This window comes from Salminus brasiliensis, chromosome 10 (assembly GCF_030463535.1).
Source record: "Salminus brasiliensis chromosome 10, fSalBra1.hap2, whole genome shotgun sequence".
Taxonomy (NCBI): Eukaryota; Metazoa; Chordata; class Actinopteri; order Characiformes; family Bryconidae; genus Salminus; species Salminus brasiliensis.
In genome coordinates, this window is record NC_132887.1 from 8,654,375 (window position 1) to 8,673,030 (window position 18,656).

Below are 18,656 nucleotides of genomic sequence, written 5' to 3' on the forward strand. Positions count from 1 at the left end.
GACCTGGGTAAGCAAATTATCCATCACTGAGATAATCTGAACTATGAAGATCTAATGGCTCAAGGAAATCTGCTTACTGGAGTCACACAGCGCATGACAGACTGATGCTGCACCACACACACTCACGGAGAACTGTATACAAAAAGTTCTGAAAGTTTCATCAAGCTTCTCCCTCAGGACGTGCTCTTTCCCAGAGGGGCTGCCAGTGGGCTTCAGAGCTGATGGAAGATTCTGCCTGTGTCAGAGCAATGTGTGCTCTCTGCTTGTGACCTTTGACAGCGCTCAGTGGGATTTGAGTGGCTCCCTGCCTGAATGCTGCTGTGTTGCGCGTTAGCCGCTGGGAACGGTTAATGAATACAAAGCTAATCTTGTGACACAGAATTTTGTGGAGCGCAAGGCGGTGCTGAGAACTCCTGTCTCAGCCACTGAGGTGTGCTGCACTTTGGAGCACGTAATCCCTCAGGCGAGAACAATCTGCAGGGGATTTGACTGTTTTCATTTACATACATATTTAATTTTGCCTCCTGACACACTTTTCTCTCTCAATTCGGTGAGTCACCCGCGAGTATGCTGCAGAAAGCGGAGTTGGGGTTGACCTCATACAGGGTGCACAATGGTTTCCCCAGCTTCTTGGAACTTTACAGTGTAGTTCTGCTTCGGGGCTTAACAACGCACATACGTTCAGATTCAGAGCATCAGCACAATTTCAGGTATTTCAAGCCCAATCCCTTCGTATGTGGATATGTTTTTCTGTTTTGACCTCCTGTCAACACAAACACTGGGTTTTAGGTGACTGAAAAAGGGAGGTTTTTGAAAAAAGGTAATGATTCCTGAGAACTCTGTTCTCTGTCTTTTTGTGCGGATGGGCAAAACACAACTGTTGGAAAATGCTGATCATTTAGTTAACGTGTTATGGTTTGTGCCAACTAACAACAGAATTTTACTCTTTCACAACACTGTAACAGAACTTCCTGCAATGCAATGTATTTTTTAAAAAGCTACAAAAAAAAAACAAAAAAAAACACTTTTCTGCTTAAACAAGAATTTGTAAAAAGTGGTTACAGTCCCTACAACTATGTAGAAATGAACAAACAGTAGATCAGATTCTGGATTTACACTTTTTTCATTAAATAAATCAGGTTTTGAGTCTGTTTGTGAAATCGAGTTTTGAAAATCATTACTGTTAGAAAATGTGCCTCAGCTTTGCACTGTATTTTGATCTGTGGTGAAAACTGTGCCCTATTAATTTACATTTACATTTAAGGCATTTAGCAGACGCTCTTATCCAGTGCGACTTACAAAAGTGCTTTGCTATTTACCCAAGAAAAACCTCAGCTAGTTTGAATAGCCTAATAGTTCAAAGATATTTCTAAGTTTTAGACATTACTAAGCACAAGTCGATAAGATGACCATAGTATTCACTATCCCCTCCATGATAATCTCACAGTGATCTGATACGTGGGACAGCAGAATGCATTGCATCAACAATCTGAACATCAGTTTTCCTCAGAGAAGCTATGCATAAATCTTCAAAGCAAACAATATGATGGATTATGGGTATTCTATGTCATTTTAGTCTACATTGTCTGTAATATGCTATGTATTAAGGTGCATTGCGGGATCGTTTTTTGTAAATTTGGCACTACGTTTTCGGTCATTATGCTGCTTCTATGGTGATGGTTGGTGTGGTGCAACAGATAACACAACTACCTGCCAGTGAGCTACCACACCATGTGGGAGACCAGGGTTCTATTTCTGGTCTGGGTGACTATGCTGTGCTACACCAATAAGATTCCTTGGGCAAGACTCCCAACACTATATTGGCCCACCTCTGTCATTTAAGTAACCTTGTAAGTCGCTCTGGATAAAAGCGTCAGCTAATTGATATAAATGTAAATGATGCATTTGACGTAAAACTTTGTGAGGTCCCTGCTGGACTGGCATGCTGCCATATTTGTGTTGCAATGTGGAGGATAATAAAGGACTAATAAACGATATTAATGGTATTTGTCTCGCATCCTTATTCACAGCAACTTACATTTGAACCATTAGGAGAATGTAGAGTAAGGAGTCTTGTCTATGGACTCTCTATGGACCAATGTAATGTGGTGAGCTTGCCTAGCCAGGGAATTGAACACCATCCACTGATCTAATAAGCAGGGCAACTGAGACATGAACTACAGAAAAACCCGAAATTTCACGACAACAAACTTCTGACATTTGCCTCCATTTTCACTTCCTCTCAGAATGAAAGGAACATCTTAATGTCACGCAAGCACATCTAGAATATATGCAAAATGCTAGTTTGACACTAAGGAGCAGATTTTCTAAAGGAGACGTTAATTACAGGCAGTCTAACAACACTCTGTGCCACTTGGGGGCAGCCAATTTAGTGTGTTATTTACTAAGAACTTCCATGCAAATGCACACAGGCGTACCTTCGTAATTAACATATGGCCAGCACAATATAAACACCTGTTTGGCGTCTTGAAGCCAGTTTCCTCCAGATTAGAGAGAGGAAAAAAAATCCTTCTCTGTTTAAGTTTCAACATTGTGGCTCATTAGACCAAAATAACGACTTGTTTTCTTGAGCTGAACTTCTGTTCTGGGAGCATTTGGAATGCATGTGATATTGAAAAGTCCCTGTTCACTATTTTCACTGAGTGATTTCTTGTTTTTCGGAAACAGCACAATTTTGAATCTGCGCGTCAAAGCAGAAGCCACAGTGCACATGAAGTAATGAGTAGCTTTATGCGGTAACACAGTCTGTAAAAAGCAAATGAGTTTCAATATCTCACTTTACTAAAGTGCTTTCTTTTCAATGACTTTCATCCAATTAAAAAGATTTTTTAAATAAATAAATGTGTTGAAATATGGGTTGTAGCACCAGAAATGAGACAAAGCAATAAATAAATGACTAATATATAATATTAGATTAAAGATTAATAAAATACGTCAAATAAATAAAATAAGAAAATAAAATAATACTTTGTCAGGAATTCTATACTATGTAGGAATTAAATAGTGTGCATAATCAGCCCTAATAAATCAAGTAGACGCTTCATTATAATAATCTCCTTGTAGTATTTTGTATTGAAAACTCTTAAGTATACATGCAGTGAGTCTGCAAAAGCACTAAAATGAGTGGCCCCTTCACAGACCACCACTGATCTTAATACAAAGAGCCATTGTTCAGAGTAGCCTAGATAAAGTTTAACATGCCCCGAGATCCAGCATAAATCTGCCTGTTTTCAGTTTCAACATTGAGCTGTGAGTGTTCAGATCTTCAGACTCCATTTTCAACCCAGTCTGAAAGACCAATTACTCAATCCCCATTTATGTGACCTCCCCTATCACTAGCAATGCCCCAACCCTAGGAGGGTGAGGATTTGTACATCTTCTTGTGTGAAGCGGTGGAGTGGTTGGTGTGGTGCAACAGATAACACCACTACCTGCCAATGAGCTACCACACCACATGGGAGACTGGGGTTCGATTCCCGGTCTGGGTGCTGTGCTGCACCAATAATTCTTGGGCAAGACTCCTAACACTACATTGGCCCAACTCTGTAATAAGAGTAACTTTGTAAGTTGCTCTGGATAAGTGCGTCTGCTAAATGTCGAAAATGTAAACGTAAGCCTCTTTTGTGTGGCGACAAGGCCAATTGTGCTCTCTCACTCTCCGGCTGCTGATGGCAAGCAGCATTTCCTGCATCAAAACAGGGTTTTTAAAAAACAAGAGGTTAGTAAATCTGCTTCTATGCCTTATCTGTGACTAAATTACAAAACAAGAGACCCTCAGAACACAAGAAGGACATGACAGAAATACAGTTGCAGCTTTCAGTACATTCCCCACCTAGTTCTCATAAATGCAAATATGAGCAGCAAGGCAGAGTGCACTCAGGCAAGTGTGGCAAGTAGGCGTATCTTTGTGCTGCGAGCCTCATGACCCCGTACAGTGAGCTAAGTGCAATATGACCAAAATATTGCTTCACTTCGAAGTCAGTCCTGTCACTGCGTGCAGACAGATGAGAGTCTACTGCTCCCTATAAAGAGACTGCCACTCAACTGGGCTATTTTTGCTCACTTTGCCAGTATGTTTTTTACTGTGCGCTTCTGAGCTGTGTGTAGTGAGACACACTCCTCTTGGGGGGGGTTGGGGGGTCTAGTGCCGAGGCGGAATGTGGAGTGGGAGGGCAACAACAGCTGACTACAAATGAGCGCATCAACCACCACTCTGATCCAATCACTGGCACACCACAAACCCTGCTCCCTAGACAGAAAGTAATGAAAGTCGGGAAGAAAGACAGGCATGTAATGAGGGACACTGTATATGCAGATTCCATCATACACATGCCATATGTCAGCCAGTAATGATGAAGAATGCCATGCACTTTTGGATTATCATGCCTTAAAGGAATCATCTGGCAACATCATCATGGAAACTGAATGCGTAAATCACATCACTTAGAGTTACTTGCATTGAACTGATACAAAATGTCCTGCCTCTCATAGTTACTGCTGATATTTCCATCCATTTTCAGTCTATGATCCTAAAAATAAAGATAAAGGTATTTCATTTACATAAAAATGGTTCTCTCTACAAAAAAGTGTTCTTCTATGGCATCGCTTAACCCATTTAACCCTGTATGAGCCCACTTCAGATCTTCACTCGGGTAACTACATTAATAGAAAAATGGTTTCCAAATAGTCTAATGTTTTTTTTTTAATAATAAATAACAATAATAATGTGTCAAAGAACCCTTTGTGTACCTGTGGTATCTGTGACAATTGTGCTAATGGACTAAAACTCTCAAAAGCACAAATGACAGACATATATATATATATAAAAATATAACAATATTAAACAATAAACATGTTTTACAAGAGGAGCAGGCATAAATGTAAAACTGATAATAATAATAATAATAATAATAATAATAATAATAATAATAATAATAATAATAAGCAATTATTACATCTAAAAGCCAATAAAAATTATTGTATTATTTATTTATTTATTTATTATAGTAGTTTGGAAAAGAATACTGTCCAATCATTATTTCAGCAAAAATGTTTTTTTTAACACTTTTATGAGTGCTGTAAATCCACAAAATTGTATTATTGCTTTACTAAAGTGATTTCTTTTATTCAGGGATTTGTTTAGCAAATGGACTTTCACAGGTTTTCAAGTCTGAAAAGATGGAGGTTTGAGCTAAGAAAGACATCTTCAGGTGAGCTAATGCTCAAGCTAAAGCAAACACTGGTGCTTAATTGAAAAAAGGAGGTGTTGAAGAGGACAAGTCATATTTTACATGAGATCTTTTAGCAATCTCTAATCAAACAGCAGAAATGATGAGGTGGACAAGTGCATTAATATTTACCAATGTATAACCCAATAATATTATTATATATATTATTAATATATATTATAATATACCCAATTTAAACAAAAGGGCTGTAAGGCCTGTTTAATCACAGGACAAAACTGTTTAAGTGATTTTAACATTTAATTTAATATCATTTCAACTTTATTATCATTAAACTAATACAGGGTTGTATTAGGATTGTAAAACACTCTTAGGCTAAATCTTCTGTGCAGTAACAGATTGAGGACGTGGGCCAGTAGTGGACGAAACACAAGACAATGTGCAGAGACAATGAGTACAAAAGACAATACATACAATACAGTAAACACAACGTTTGCAACATAGCTGCATTAGCCTCACAGGTCCAGTGGGAATAAATCAATAAATACATGAAAAATAATCAAATATCTTGGCTAAAAAGAGTAAAAAGAAAGTTTTATACATTTGATTTTTTTACTAAACCTCTCATTTAAAGCAGTAGAATGACTAGAAGATTTTTTTAGGTGTAATCAATAAATTGCACCAAATATAGTAGCTTAGGCTCATAAGGTTTCTTATAACCTGTTAGAAATTCGGCGTCCAGGAGACAGATTCAGGAGTCAGGAGACTGGATCTTCAGTGTTGATGAGTTTATTGGTACACACAGAGATGTACAACTCGATCTGTCACGGTCAACCCAGTCTGATTGGGGGTATTTTGAGAGGGCCTTATATACATTGGAAATTGTGGGAGGAGAAAGGTTGATGAAGAGGAGTTTAAGGAGGGGTAGGAGGGGGATGAAGGATAGGTCACTTGGAGTATCAACAATAGGGGGTGATAGTTATCACTTTAAAGAGGGGTAGGAGGTGGGTGAAGTTGAGGGGGGGTTGATGGTATACAAAGAGAAAGAGTGACCACTTTAGGCCGGCAGACGAAGGGTAACAAAAGGTGAGACAAAGGATTAAGATAACCATTTGATAACAAGTTGAAACCACATGAAAGTAATGTTAGAAAAGACCATATTTTCTCTCAAACCTTAGTTTACCAGGTCAATCCTCAAAGACACATCCCAGTTTGAAGCAAAGCACATGATTTGCTGCAGTATGCAAACTCAGCCTGGTTAATGCTGCAGTGTATTCGTATGTGGAATATAGTGTGCAGTGCTCTTGCCTTGTTTACTAGAAATTTTCCTCTGAAAGCAAATAGTTGACCATAGAACCGTGTGATCCAGGGTAAAGATGTGGGCAGAAGCGCACATAGACATGAGGACTGGGTGACTGATCAAAAATAATGACCCCAAGAGGGCCGCTGTAATGACTCGGAACACTTCTCCCTATTGGTCTTCTGTATGCATGGCTGAACATATACACACACACACACACACACACACACACACACACACACACACATACACACACACACACACACACACACAAATTCTGTTTCTTCTTGGAAGACACAGCTCTGGAGAAGCGGCAAATCCAACAAACAAGAAAGAGCCAAAGAAGGGAAAAGGCCTCAAGGACACTGAATTACACATCACTGTGTTGGGAACTCTTCAGTTTTTAAAGTGCTGTTCCAGAGGCTCAGAGGATCCATGTGAGAATAGCTGCAAGATATTTGGGTAGATGGTTTTGTGGTTAACAGCTTACTGGACAATATGGAGTCATTTAAGTTAACCACATTATAGCTCAGTTTACTTAGAACCAGAAACTACGTGACGAATAAATGCTAATAGTGAACCGTTTTACATCTCCGAAATACACAATAGTCACTTGTGACTGAACAAACATGTTGCAGTGTTCTAACCAAAGCATTTACAGTAAAATTGCTGTAACAGTTTAAAATGAAATGAATGCAAAAGCTTCCATGCTGACACATAATTACATCAGAACATTTCTCCAAGGTCTTAAAGTGTCAATGTCTTTAAAGGGGATTATATACAGTGCAGCTGATGACTCTGGCTTTAGAAATCAAAGACTGAGGAACATAAAGGCCTCCTGCTTTTTCACCCAAGAGGGCATGTTGCAAATCTGCAAAGCTCTTCAGCCTGCAATCTGAGGTAAATGTCAGAGGTTGCTGTTGAGGGACATGTAACATTTGACAGCCAGTATTTGCAGAGACTTGTCTTAGCCAGAAGTCTTAGTGATTATGGTGCAGTCAGAAGGCTTAGTGATTATGGTACTGTCAGAAGTCTTAGTGATTATGGTAGAGTCTTAGTGATTATGGTGCAGTCAGAAGTCTTAGTGTGTATAGTATCATCAGAAGTCTTACTGATTATGATGCAGTCAGAAGTCTTAATGATTATGATGCAGTCAGAAGTCTTAGTGATTATGATGCAGTCAGAAGTCTTAGTGCTTATGTTACAGTCAGAAGTCTTGATTATGGTGGAGTCAGAAGTCTTAGTGATCATGGTAAAGTCTTAGTGATTATGGTGCAGTCAGAAGTCTTAGTGTGTATAGTATCATCAGAAGTCTTAGTGATTATGATGCAGTCAGAAATCTTAATGATTATGGTGGAGTCAGAAGTCTTAGGGATCTTGGTAAAGTCACAAGTCTAAGTGATTATGGTGCAGTCAGAAGTCTTAGTGATTATGATGCAGTCAGAAGTCTTAGTGCTTATGTTACAGTCAGAAGTCTTGATTATGGTGGAGTCAGAAGTCTTAGGGATCTTGGTAAAGTCATAAGTCTAAGTGATTATGGTGTAGTCAGAAGTCTTAGGGATCTTGGTAAAGTCATAAGTCTAAGTGATTATGGTGTAGTCCGAAGTTTTAGTGATTATGATGCAGTCAGAAATCCTAGTGATTATGATGCAGTCAGAAATCCTAGTGATTATGGTTCAGACAGTAGTCTTAGTTATCATGGTATAGTCAGACGTCTTAGGGATTATGTCACAGTCTTAGTGTTTATGGTTCAATCTTAATGCTTTGCTACAGTGCTAGGTATTTCACTACATACTTAGGATGCCTTATGATTTTGGCACTATCATAATGAATATAAAAGTCTCTGTGTTTATAATACAGCCAGAAGTTCTGCTGATAGTCAGTAGTCAAGAGTTTTTTTTTTTTGTTTTTTTGTTTTTTTTCAGGCAAAGTAGTCAAAGTGTGCATTCTGGGAAACTCACCCTGTGATGTGAGGAGGTTCGGTAGTGAGCAGAGCCAGTGGCGGTTTGTCTCTCTCGATGAGCCACACTGTGTAGCGTCCTTTCTGCCTGGGGTGCAGAAACACTGTCACATCCAATTCACAGGGCCAATAGAGCGCACGCAGCCACGGACTCAGAACCCACGGCCCCTCCAGAGCAGAGCCGTTCACTGACAGAAAGCGCCCTGAAAAGAAGAGCAAAAGAGGTTATATGTATGCAAAATGCTGAGCGCATGCCTTCATTACCAATATGCCCTTCATTGCACGTTTCATTTGTGAAGATTTAGACGTCTGTCTGCGTCAACTGTTCACCGCGGGCCTCTGCGAGGAGAGCGCGCGGCAACATGGGCTGTGGGCGAACCGCAATATCAAACTTACAGACCTGGACCTCCGGCGTCAAAACGTGAGCACAGACAAAGTCAAAGAGATAAATAATGAAATAAATAATGAAAGAGAGGAGAGAAATCAAAGCTCTGTCTGTGGGCTTTGATTTGCAGTCCCCTCTCTCAACAGCCTTATTCAGCTCCTTCAATCAGCAACTTTTGTAGAGGGCGGGGGAAGAAGAAAGACGAAAGAGCACTGAGTTCTTCTTTTCAAAGAAGAGAAATGGAAACATCATCATTTGGAGAAAAAAGGGGGGAACGAAATCCAGAATGCCCCATTTTCAGTGTTCAGACAGCATCTGTATCCCGTGTTGCATTTGTTTTGTGTTACACTTTTTTTTTTCCTCAACTAAAGCTACATCATTTTGTAATGGTTGCTTTCTCTTTGACAAAGATGTTTACCATCATTCGAAAATTACAAAATCATTATTCACTCTGATTAATGAACTATTATGGTGAGCATAGATTAGATACACTAATGAGAAAATATAGCACCAACCCTGTGCTCATGTACCGCAAAGGGTTTTCTTAGTTTGCTTACAGTATGTGTGTGGCTCAGCAGTTAGAGCACTGGGCTATTGATAACAGGGTTGTGGGTTTGATTCCTGGGCTCGACAAGCTGCCACTGTTGGGCCCTTGTGCAAGGCCCTTTACCCTCTCATTGTGGGAATTGTAGTATATGGTAATTTTCTTTCTTTAGTCTTTATATCTTAGTGTGTCACTGTTTGCAGTGAAACGTCTGAAAATACACAAGTGTTTCCAACATTCTGGCCATTTTTCATCTTATTTCAACTCTTGAAATCATGATGGTTCAGAAGATGAGAACGGTAAGGACAGTTGAAGGCTATGTGTGTAAAACACAAACTTCTACTGCTTAATTAACACATTACAGACTGTACCGACTACAGCACCAGTCAAAGGTCTGGACACTCCTGGTTGTATGAGGACTGATCATCATCTTAAAAGCATTTGATTTGCTAGGGTGACCATATTTTTGTTCTCAGAAAAGAGGACACTGGGGACACACGGGTATCCACCGTAGTTTGGATGTTGTAACTGGGGTGTTTCAAGTTGGCCGTGGAACTAAATGAAAATTATTTGGTCATAGAAGCCATATAGCCATATATTAAGGTCATTTACTGGTTATGCTAAATGAGTAAATGTGCATGCATTAATATGCCTTAGAACCATAATGTAGGTGCATGGTTTGAGAAGTATTTCCACCCTCACACATACACTTTGCCCCATTCCAACAAATGAGGTCTATTTTTTTTCGCATAATCATAATCTTAACTACAGTGGATACCTGTGTGTGCCCACTATCCTCTCTTTTATTTAAAAAATATGGTCACTCTAGTTTATGTTACAGTCAGAAGTCTTAATAATTATGGTGGAGTCAGAAGACTTAGTTACCATGGTGCAGCTAGAAGTCTTAGGGATCTTGGTAAAGTCATAAGTCTAAGTTACTATGGTGTAGTCAGTAGTCTTAGTGATTATGGTGCAGTCAGAAGTCTTGGTGATTATGATGCAGTCAGAATTCTTAGTGATTATGGTGCAGTCAGAAGTCTTAGTAATTATGATGCAGTCAGAAATCTTAGTGATTATGATGCAGTCAGAAGTCTTAGGGATTATGATGCAGTCAGAAGTCTTAGTGATTATGATGCAGTCAGAAGTCTTAGTGATTATGGTGCAGTCAGAAATCTTAGTGATTATGGTGCAGTCAGAAGTCTTAGTGATTATGATGCAGTCAGAAGTCTTAGTGATTATGGTGCAGTCAGAAGTCTTAGTGATTATGATGCAGTCAGAAGTCTTAGTGATTATGGTGCAGTCAGAAATCTTAGTGATTATGATGCAGTCAGAAATCTTAGTGATTATGGTGCAGTCAGAAGTCTTAGTGATTATGATGCAGTCAGAAGTCTTAGTGATTATGGTGCAGTCAGAAGTCTTAGTGATTATGATGCAGTCAGAAGTCTTAGTGATTATGGTGCAGTCAGAAGTCTTAGTGATTATGGTGCAGTCAGAAATCTTAGTGATTATGATGCAGTCAGAAATCTTAGTGATTATGGTGCAGTCAGAAGTCTTAGTGATTATGGTGCAGTCAGAAGTCTTAGTGATTATGATGCAGTCAGAGGTCTTAGTGATTATAATGCAGTCAGAAGTCTTAGGGATTATGATGCAGTCAGAAGTCTTAGTGATTATGGTGCAGTCAGAAGTCTTAGTGATTATAGCGCAGTCAGAAATCTTAGTGATTATGGTACAGTCAAAAGCCTTAGTTACTAAAGTACAGTCATAATTTTTTGTGATCATGGTACAGTTAGATCTGTAATGAATATGGTGGTCAGAAATTCTAGTGATTATGGTTCAGACAGTAGTCTTAGCCATCATGGTATAGTCAGACATCTTAGGGATTATGTCACAGTCTTAGTTTTTATGGTTCAATCTTAATGCTTTGCTACAGTGCTAGGAATTTCACTACATACGTAGGATGCCTTATGATTTTAGAACTAAAGTTAGGTGTCAAAATCAGTTTTTGGATCAAATGTTTTTATGATGATTATCAGCACATATTCAACCAGGTGTGTCCAAACTATTGATTGGCACCATACCTCAGAGGGGTGTTATTTATTCCAACACATGGTGGAATAAACTGAAACTTGCACGTCTGTCTTTTCAAAATAAGTGTAAAAAAGCCTTGTGTATCTGGGAGTTTGTTGCTTTTTCCAATTGTACCAAACACTTTCTGAAGAGCTGTGGCTTTAGCGTAGCGTTTACATCTCTAGTCTCTAGTTACTGTGCATTTCTGCAGTGTTTTTGGATGTTGAAGTACTCGATGCAATCAGAGACAATGCACAGCACTGGAAAGTTGAATAGATATTTTCACTTATGTACTTATACCGGCATTTCGGCATATTCTGACTCTATTTGCTTACATTTAATAAATAGGGCCTATTGTCTCTGCGAATTTGCTTAAGACACTGAGTGACAAAACGGATGCTGTGAAATCCATGTAACAATTTAAACATAAACACTGAGAACCTCATTACTATGTCATTGTGGGATTCACAATTTGGGAGGTTTAACAGAATGAGGCAAAATGAAAAGATAATTAAATAAATCCAGGGGGGATAAATATGGTTGAATGAAAATGCTGTTGGAGCGTGGCATGGGGAACTGGGGAAAAGAGGCAATTTGTCTCTGTTTTGTGGCCCTGGTTGCACCTTCTTAAAAAAAATACTTTTTTTGGTTTCATTGTGCTCTTTTCAAGATGGCTCTCCTGTCCAGCAGACGCTGGAGGAGGTAGGGGTGGGCATTCTAAAGCCCCGTGAACAGAAGCAGTTTAGGTAGAGCTCATTATAGGCCTTGGTCCCATTTGCATGATCCACAATGTACTTCAGACAGTCTGGCAGGCGAAGCAGAAGCGCTTCCAGCAGGTTTCTCCCAGCGTGTCCCACAGCCCACACAATCTTACAGCCATGCTGGCTACTGGGAAGGCAGCTCCAGCACTAAGCAGGAGCAAAACCCATTAAAGCCCATGGGAGAAAAATGTCCTCTGATCACTTTGAGGAAGGTGGCGAAATAGCCGCTGCAAACGATTACGGGCAAGTCAGAATCTTAGCATGAGTACAACTCACATGACAGTGAAGGATGGGATATAAAGGACTTATAGCAGAACATATAGCAACTGTGCCTTAAAACACAGCCGTATGTACGAGTGTGGGCACGGCACAAAATGTGTTGTGATGCGATCGGTGTACGTGCTCACAATGTGCCTGAAATTAGCATTCGCTTTACTGCAGCTGTAGTTACTCAGGCAAGCGGCGTAGAGGACCACCTACCAACCGTGCACTTGGGAGATGCAATATTTCTGAGAGATTTTTGAGAGATTTCTGAAAGATTTCTGAGAGATTTCTGAAAGATTTCCGAGCTCACAAAGCAGGGAATTGACAACACCCTCAGCAGCTGAATCCTGAACACAGGCTGTGCACAGGGCTGTATTCTATCACCCCTAATCCTTACCTTGCACAACTGTGGCTCCAAGTCATTTAAGCCTGACTTAAATAGCGTCATCAAGATTGCTGAAGACACAGCAACAGTGGGCCTCGTCACGAATGATGATGAGGATGTTCCAGTTCAATTTCAAGGTCAGGTTTAGGTTTATTTATACAGAACTTTTAACACCAGATGTAGTCATAAAGCAGCTTTACAGAGATCTGGAACTGAGCCTAACTGAGAAAGCCAGTGTCAACAGTGGTAAGGTTGTGAGTAAAAGCTTCCCAAGAAAGAGAGAAAGAAACCTTGAGAGAACCCAAGGCTCAAAACAGGAGCTCCTCTGGGCGACACTGGATAGCAAAGCAGAAAAATGCTTAAGCCTGAAATGGGGATATAGAGTAATGGAAAAATGAATATAGCAAAAGAAGAAGGCCTGATTCTATATAGAAGTGTTCAGATTTAACCACTGACAGCCCTGAAAGAGTCTGTTAGTCTGTATGTTATCAGGGAGATTAGCTCTATGGTTGCCATGTTAATATGAATATATATGGAGAACTCTGTATGGTTAGTTATGGCCATAGTAATGGTTTTAGTAAGAGTCTATGGAGGAACCAATCTTATCAAGGGGATGATAGAGGGGTTTTGTTGCTCACCCGGGGGTGATCTCTTGATCTCTTGATCTCTCCCTCAATGTCAGGAAACTGAGGAGATGACTGTTAGCTTCAAGAGAATCAAGACAACAACAAACCACACCCAGTACTTATCATTAGATCATCATGCCCATGATGAATGGATGTAAACACCCAACCACAACTGTACCTGATACAGCTGTGAGGGCCTTTTTATACCTGGCATCAACATGTGTTTTTGGTGAAAGGACCAAGTTCGGATGAAGAGCCAAGTGTAAACACCAGCAAGACACATTGTGATTGGATTATGATCAAAACCACATTTGGAGGTGGTCAGAGAGTCAGAGACAAGTGTAAACGGAAAGTGTTTTCTCTGATAGGATTTCATCAGGCAAGCGGAAAAACATCTGCCCTGGTCCTCTAAACTGTTCACAGTCTCCTGGAGTTGTTTACAGGCAGCAAAATGGAAATGATGTACATGTTGGTGTGATTTTTTTTAAGCAGAAGAGTAAAATCGGATCTCATCTGATCACACTGGGGGCGCATTTTAATGATAAGCGTAAACAGAATCCTATCAAAGTAGATCCAGATACTGACAAGATACAAAACACAGGCCACTGAAAGGTGTAAACAGGCCCTGAGTTGTAAGTGTTATTCTATTGATCAATACACTTTCAGAAAGTACTTTTCAGCTCCAAGCCAGAAGCCCAAGGAAAACATCGTCTAACACTGTTTGTTAGTCAAACGTTAGCAAGTCTGTGTTTCCAATATATAATATAAAATACCTTTGCTCCATCTTCTCCATATCCGTTTTTTCAAAAGCCTTATTTTTGCATATTTTGCATATGTTTGCATATTTCCAACTTTACAAGAGAGGGAAAATGAAATTTCATGAAAGTCAGTGTAAAAAGATGGAGATGCCAACAACCCGAACCATGTCAAAAACTGAAAAACGTCAAAAATAGAGACGATATTACCAATGTACAAGCAGAACACATCCGAGCTGCACTGAAAACTGGCACAAAAGGCTTAGTGTTGAAACCAAAGATATAGCATCTTTGTGTAAAGCTCCACCACCTGAATTCTGATACCTGAGTTCCTCACAGCAATCCATGACTCCTCCGCTTCTTTGAAAGCTGTCCACGTTTACCATAAGTCAGTAAGTAAATTGCTTACTGGCTATCAGTCTAGACAACTGCGTGCAAGACAATTTGCATCCCGAGTGACAGTTATACTGCACAAATAAACACCACCACGACCACACATCTACTCATTCTCATACTTCATTACAAATTTAATCAGCACAAAGCATTTACGCGATAGAATACCAAAACAGCGACAGTGTTTACAAGCGTGCCATTTCACCGAGATAATATAATCTTGGTGAAAGGCTGGGGAGAAAATCAACAATTAAAATGTATTTGTCTTAAATCCTCTTAAAAAGACAATATGTTTCCCTTTGAATGAGAGGCATTTTTGATGTCCATGGTTTGCAACTTTTGTTTTTTGTTTTTTTAATTGCAGATTATAGCGTATTACCAAACTATGCTAAATTGCTTTACTATGCCCCAGAACATTCACTGACCCCATAAAAAGAAAATGCAGCTGACTATGTGGTTATCATAATTTTACTTTTGTAAGGGGGCGGAAGGGAGGGTGGAAAAGGGGGCTGGAGCCAGAGGCATACACACAGTGCTACCACCTTCGTGTACTGTAAATGAAATGCATGAAGTGAAACCACAAAAAAAAGAGTCCATTTGCATTTAGAAACATTTGAAAGTTGGGTTTTATTTGTCATTGCCTCAAGAAATGGGTACAGTACTCAGACTAACAAAGGAACATGACTTTAGACAGGGACTCTTCGTGCAGGGTCTGTGTCCCACATGCAATTTGCTCCACTGTAAAAGCCATGGTGAGGGTGACAGTATTAGTTTGAAAAATGTTTACAAGAGAAACCACTGACAGTAACACAGGCACAGTGGAGTGTAAAATCCATCTAGAGTCAATGGAAGTGAAAGAATCGCTGATTTTGTTTCATCTATGGGGTAGCGCTCACATACCGCTCTTTATTTCAAGCTCCTGCTGTGAAGGACATGCAATATGTTACAATATATTGGCCCATATTTATCAAGCTTCTCAGTGTAAGAGCGCTGATCTGGTATCAGTTAATGAATTTTTAGCACAACAATTGAATCCAGTTAGACGGCTGATGAGAGCTGATCTTAGATCAGTGCTTTTACTCTGAGATGCCAACTATCTTCAAAGTGGATGTGCGTGCATGTTAGTGCTCTGATATTGTTATCAAAAAGAAAAACCTTCTTCTTAAGAAGCCCTAGAATGTCAAATTGTATCTTTCAGTACATGGAACTGATGTACCTCAAACATACCTCATGAACCCCCCACATAACCTCAACAAGGCTGGAAAACAATCCAATGGCAAACTCCCCAAACTGTTACCTAACAGCATTAACTTGTTAAATTTAGGCCCCCAAATTTGCATACACCAAGCCTACTTCTGAGAAAGCCCTAGTCGAAGCTGGTGAAACCATAAATTATGACGGGGACTTTAGGAGAATATGATCAGCAGATCACTACCAAACTCTAGTTGCTAGTTATAGGAATATGGGTTGCTACGCGGCTTTTTCTGTGGCTTTTCCTGTGCCAGTATTCGCAAGCTGGGAAATAGGGAGTTGGGGAACCAAAAGGATATATATATATACGCTATGCTTATAAGCTTAACAACTCCAACTCCACTCCCTCATTAGCAAACTGGACTACCTCAGCTGACTACCAACCAGGAGTTCTTAAATTTGAAACTGAAAATTGAATAAATGCTAAATATCACTGTAACTTTATTACTTCTAGATAAAGCTGCCGCCTTATTACTGAACGGCCTGTTCAGTGTAAACAGTCTCTATATTACATTAATGCCATCTTAAATCAATAATAATTATCTGCACTTTTATTAAGGAAAGTGTAATGCGTTGGCAAGGAGATCTGAGCTGAGAACACCGAGCACTTCCCTACTTAATCTGTCAACAGGCATGTTAACCCTACGGAGGAAGAATGCAGCTCTAATTTGCACCTAGAATAAGTAGCCTATATCTGTGGCCTTATCACGACAGCGCTCTCCATGATCCCAATCATCTCTGTGCAACTTATCACTGGAATTTACACCATACTTCTTCCAATTAGGCATTAAATAAAGTTCTACACTGAAGAAGAATGAAAACTGAGCGAGGAACACTACTATTAAAAGCTGATTCAAAGAACCATCATTATAAAAGTCACCTTTCAAAAACAAAGTGTGTGATGTCCGAAGTTGCCAAAGAATTTATTTATTTTATGTATAAATAGTAAATATGTGACTTTAGTTTAAGGGCGGAAAATGCTCAGATGGCCACACCTGCATTGCATGACTTAGCCTAGCCTAGCATAGCTTATAACTGTAACAAGAACAGGTGCTAACTAACATATTTTAGCAAATAGTATTGCTGTCCAGTGAGCATGGTGTAAAGTTAGCTAGCTAAAGAATTTGCAGCCTGTCAGCTGGATTAGCTTTTTGCCTTCTGTGCACCTGCTGTAACCGCAGCAGTGCTTGCTAGTTCCAGGGGGCAATTCTCTTGTTGGCCTAGTGATAGCTCTAAGAGTTTTCCAAGGCTTCAGCATACCAGAGAAATGCTGCAGCGCTTGCTCCATTTGGCCTAGTGTTGTTTTTTAGCCTTTCCATTCACTCCAGAAGCTTCAGTGCACCAGATAACCACATGAGCATCTGCTCCATTCAGCCTAGAATTACCTTTAGCCTTTTTAGCTTCTTCCATATTCCACTGTGTTTAGACTGGCATTGGGGAAAATGACCCTCTTTACAGTTTACTTAGGTGGGCTTTACTTTTGAAGAACACAACAGTGCTTGAGGTTCATGGTTTGTTTGTGTTTTATTTTCATAAACCGAACTTGTGTTGTTCAACCATTCCATACAGATTTCTGTTCTAGGGCACCTTTAAGGGGATGCAACAATCTTGGGCACAGGGTCCCTACCCTGGTCCTGGAGCAGCCCTGGCCTGCTGTTTACACATTTTGGACACTGACTTCAACTCAGGAAAATCATGCCAACTAAATGATTTTGGATCAGGTGTGTTGGGAGCCAGAAAAATCACTAAATTGGGGGGTAATCCAGGGCCAGCATTAGAAACCAATGTTTAAAGGCATCATTTTTGCTTTACTTTCATTGTTCAAGTGAATGAAAAAGAGCTGCATGGATATCCTTTGATTTCACCACAATCTCTATGTCAAGATAAAGACTTGTACGTGTCTTTTAGGTTCTGAAGGTAAGCCATTTACGAAATGAGGCCATGTCTCCTAAGAAGGGATGCCATGCGGTCATGCTCATTAGACTGATCAGACAGTACTGTTTCATCTTTGCTCAACCACGTTCTCAGCACCTGTTTGTTTGATTCTTATTTGTTGGCCCCTTTTTTCGGATTCACTTGCCTGACACCAGAAACCTTTGATCTCCGCTCGGCTCTGTGATGCCCAAAACAAAAGGCCATGTCAAGGAGAACAAAGCACAGTGGAGGCACAGCGGCAAAAACAAGCGCCAACAGAAGACACCCTACCCGGCTTTAGAGCTGAGATGAAAAGTCATGTAGCATCAATGCAGACAACTAACGGAATGCCTATGGGACGGCATCTTCAAGGCCCCTCTCTATGTAATGTTCCCTGATATAGCATTATTAACAGAGGCACTGTGTGCTGTGCCTTCCTTAGGAGCAAGTGTGAGACGATTTGTCACTGATGAACAGTACAGTAAAGATATTCTGCATGTGTTTATGTACTGTTAGCATTGTTGCATCATCCAGTCTGGGTATAAAATGACACAGGCAATATACACTTTGGATAAATACACTGTATTATAGCAATGCAACTCTTGCCAAATAAAGGAAACTCGGAAATTACATAATCAAATAGATCATAAAATAATGAAATTGCACAGGGAAGGAGAAGAGTTTCCAAAACTGGAGGTCAAAACATATGTTTTTTAAAAATACAGAAACAACAAACTAACTCCCTACTCCCTGGTCTGGTAGACCACAAAAATCATTGGCATCAGATATACAGTACTTCAAGGCTCTGGAGAAGGACTGTTGATATTTGAACTCAGCAGCAAAA

General features: G+C 39.9%; 1 protein-coding gene across 1 annotated transcript in view; it reads right to left on the bottom strand.

The window, feature by feature from the left end:
• alk (ALK receptor tyrosine kinase) overlaps positions 1–18,656 on the bottom strand; it is a 438,724-nt gene that overhangs the window by 173,678 nt on the left and 246,390 nt on the right. The window contains exon 4 of the mRNA XM_072689118.1: positions 8,469–8,670. Coding sequence (XP_072545219.1) covers positions 8,469–8,670 — 202 coding nt within the window. The remainder of the gene's footprint in view (positions 1–8,468; positions 8,671–18,656) is intronic.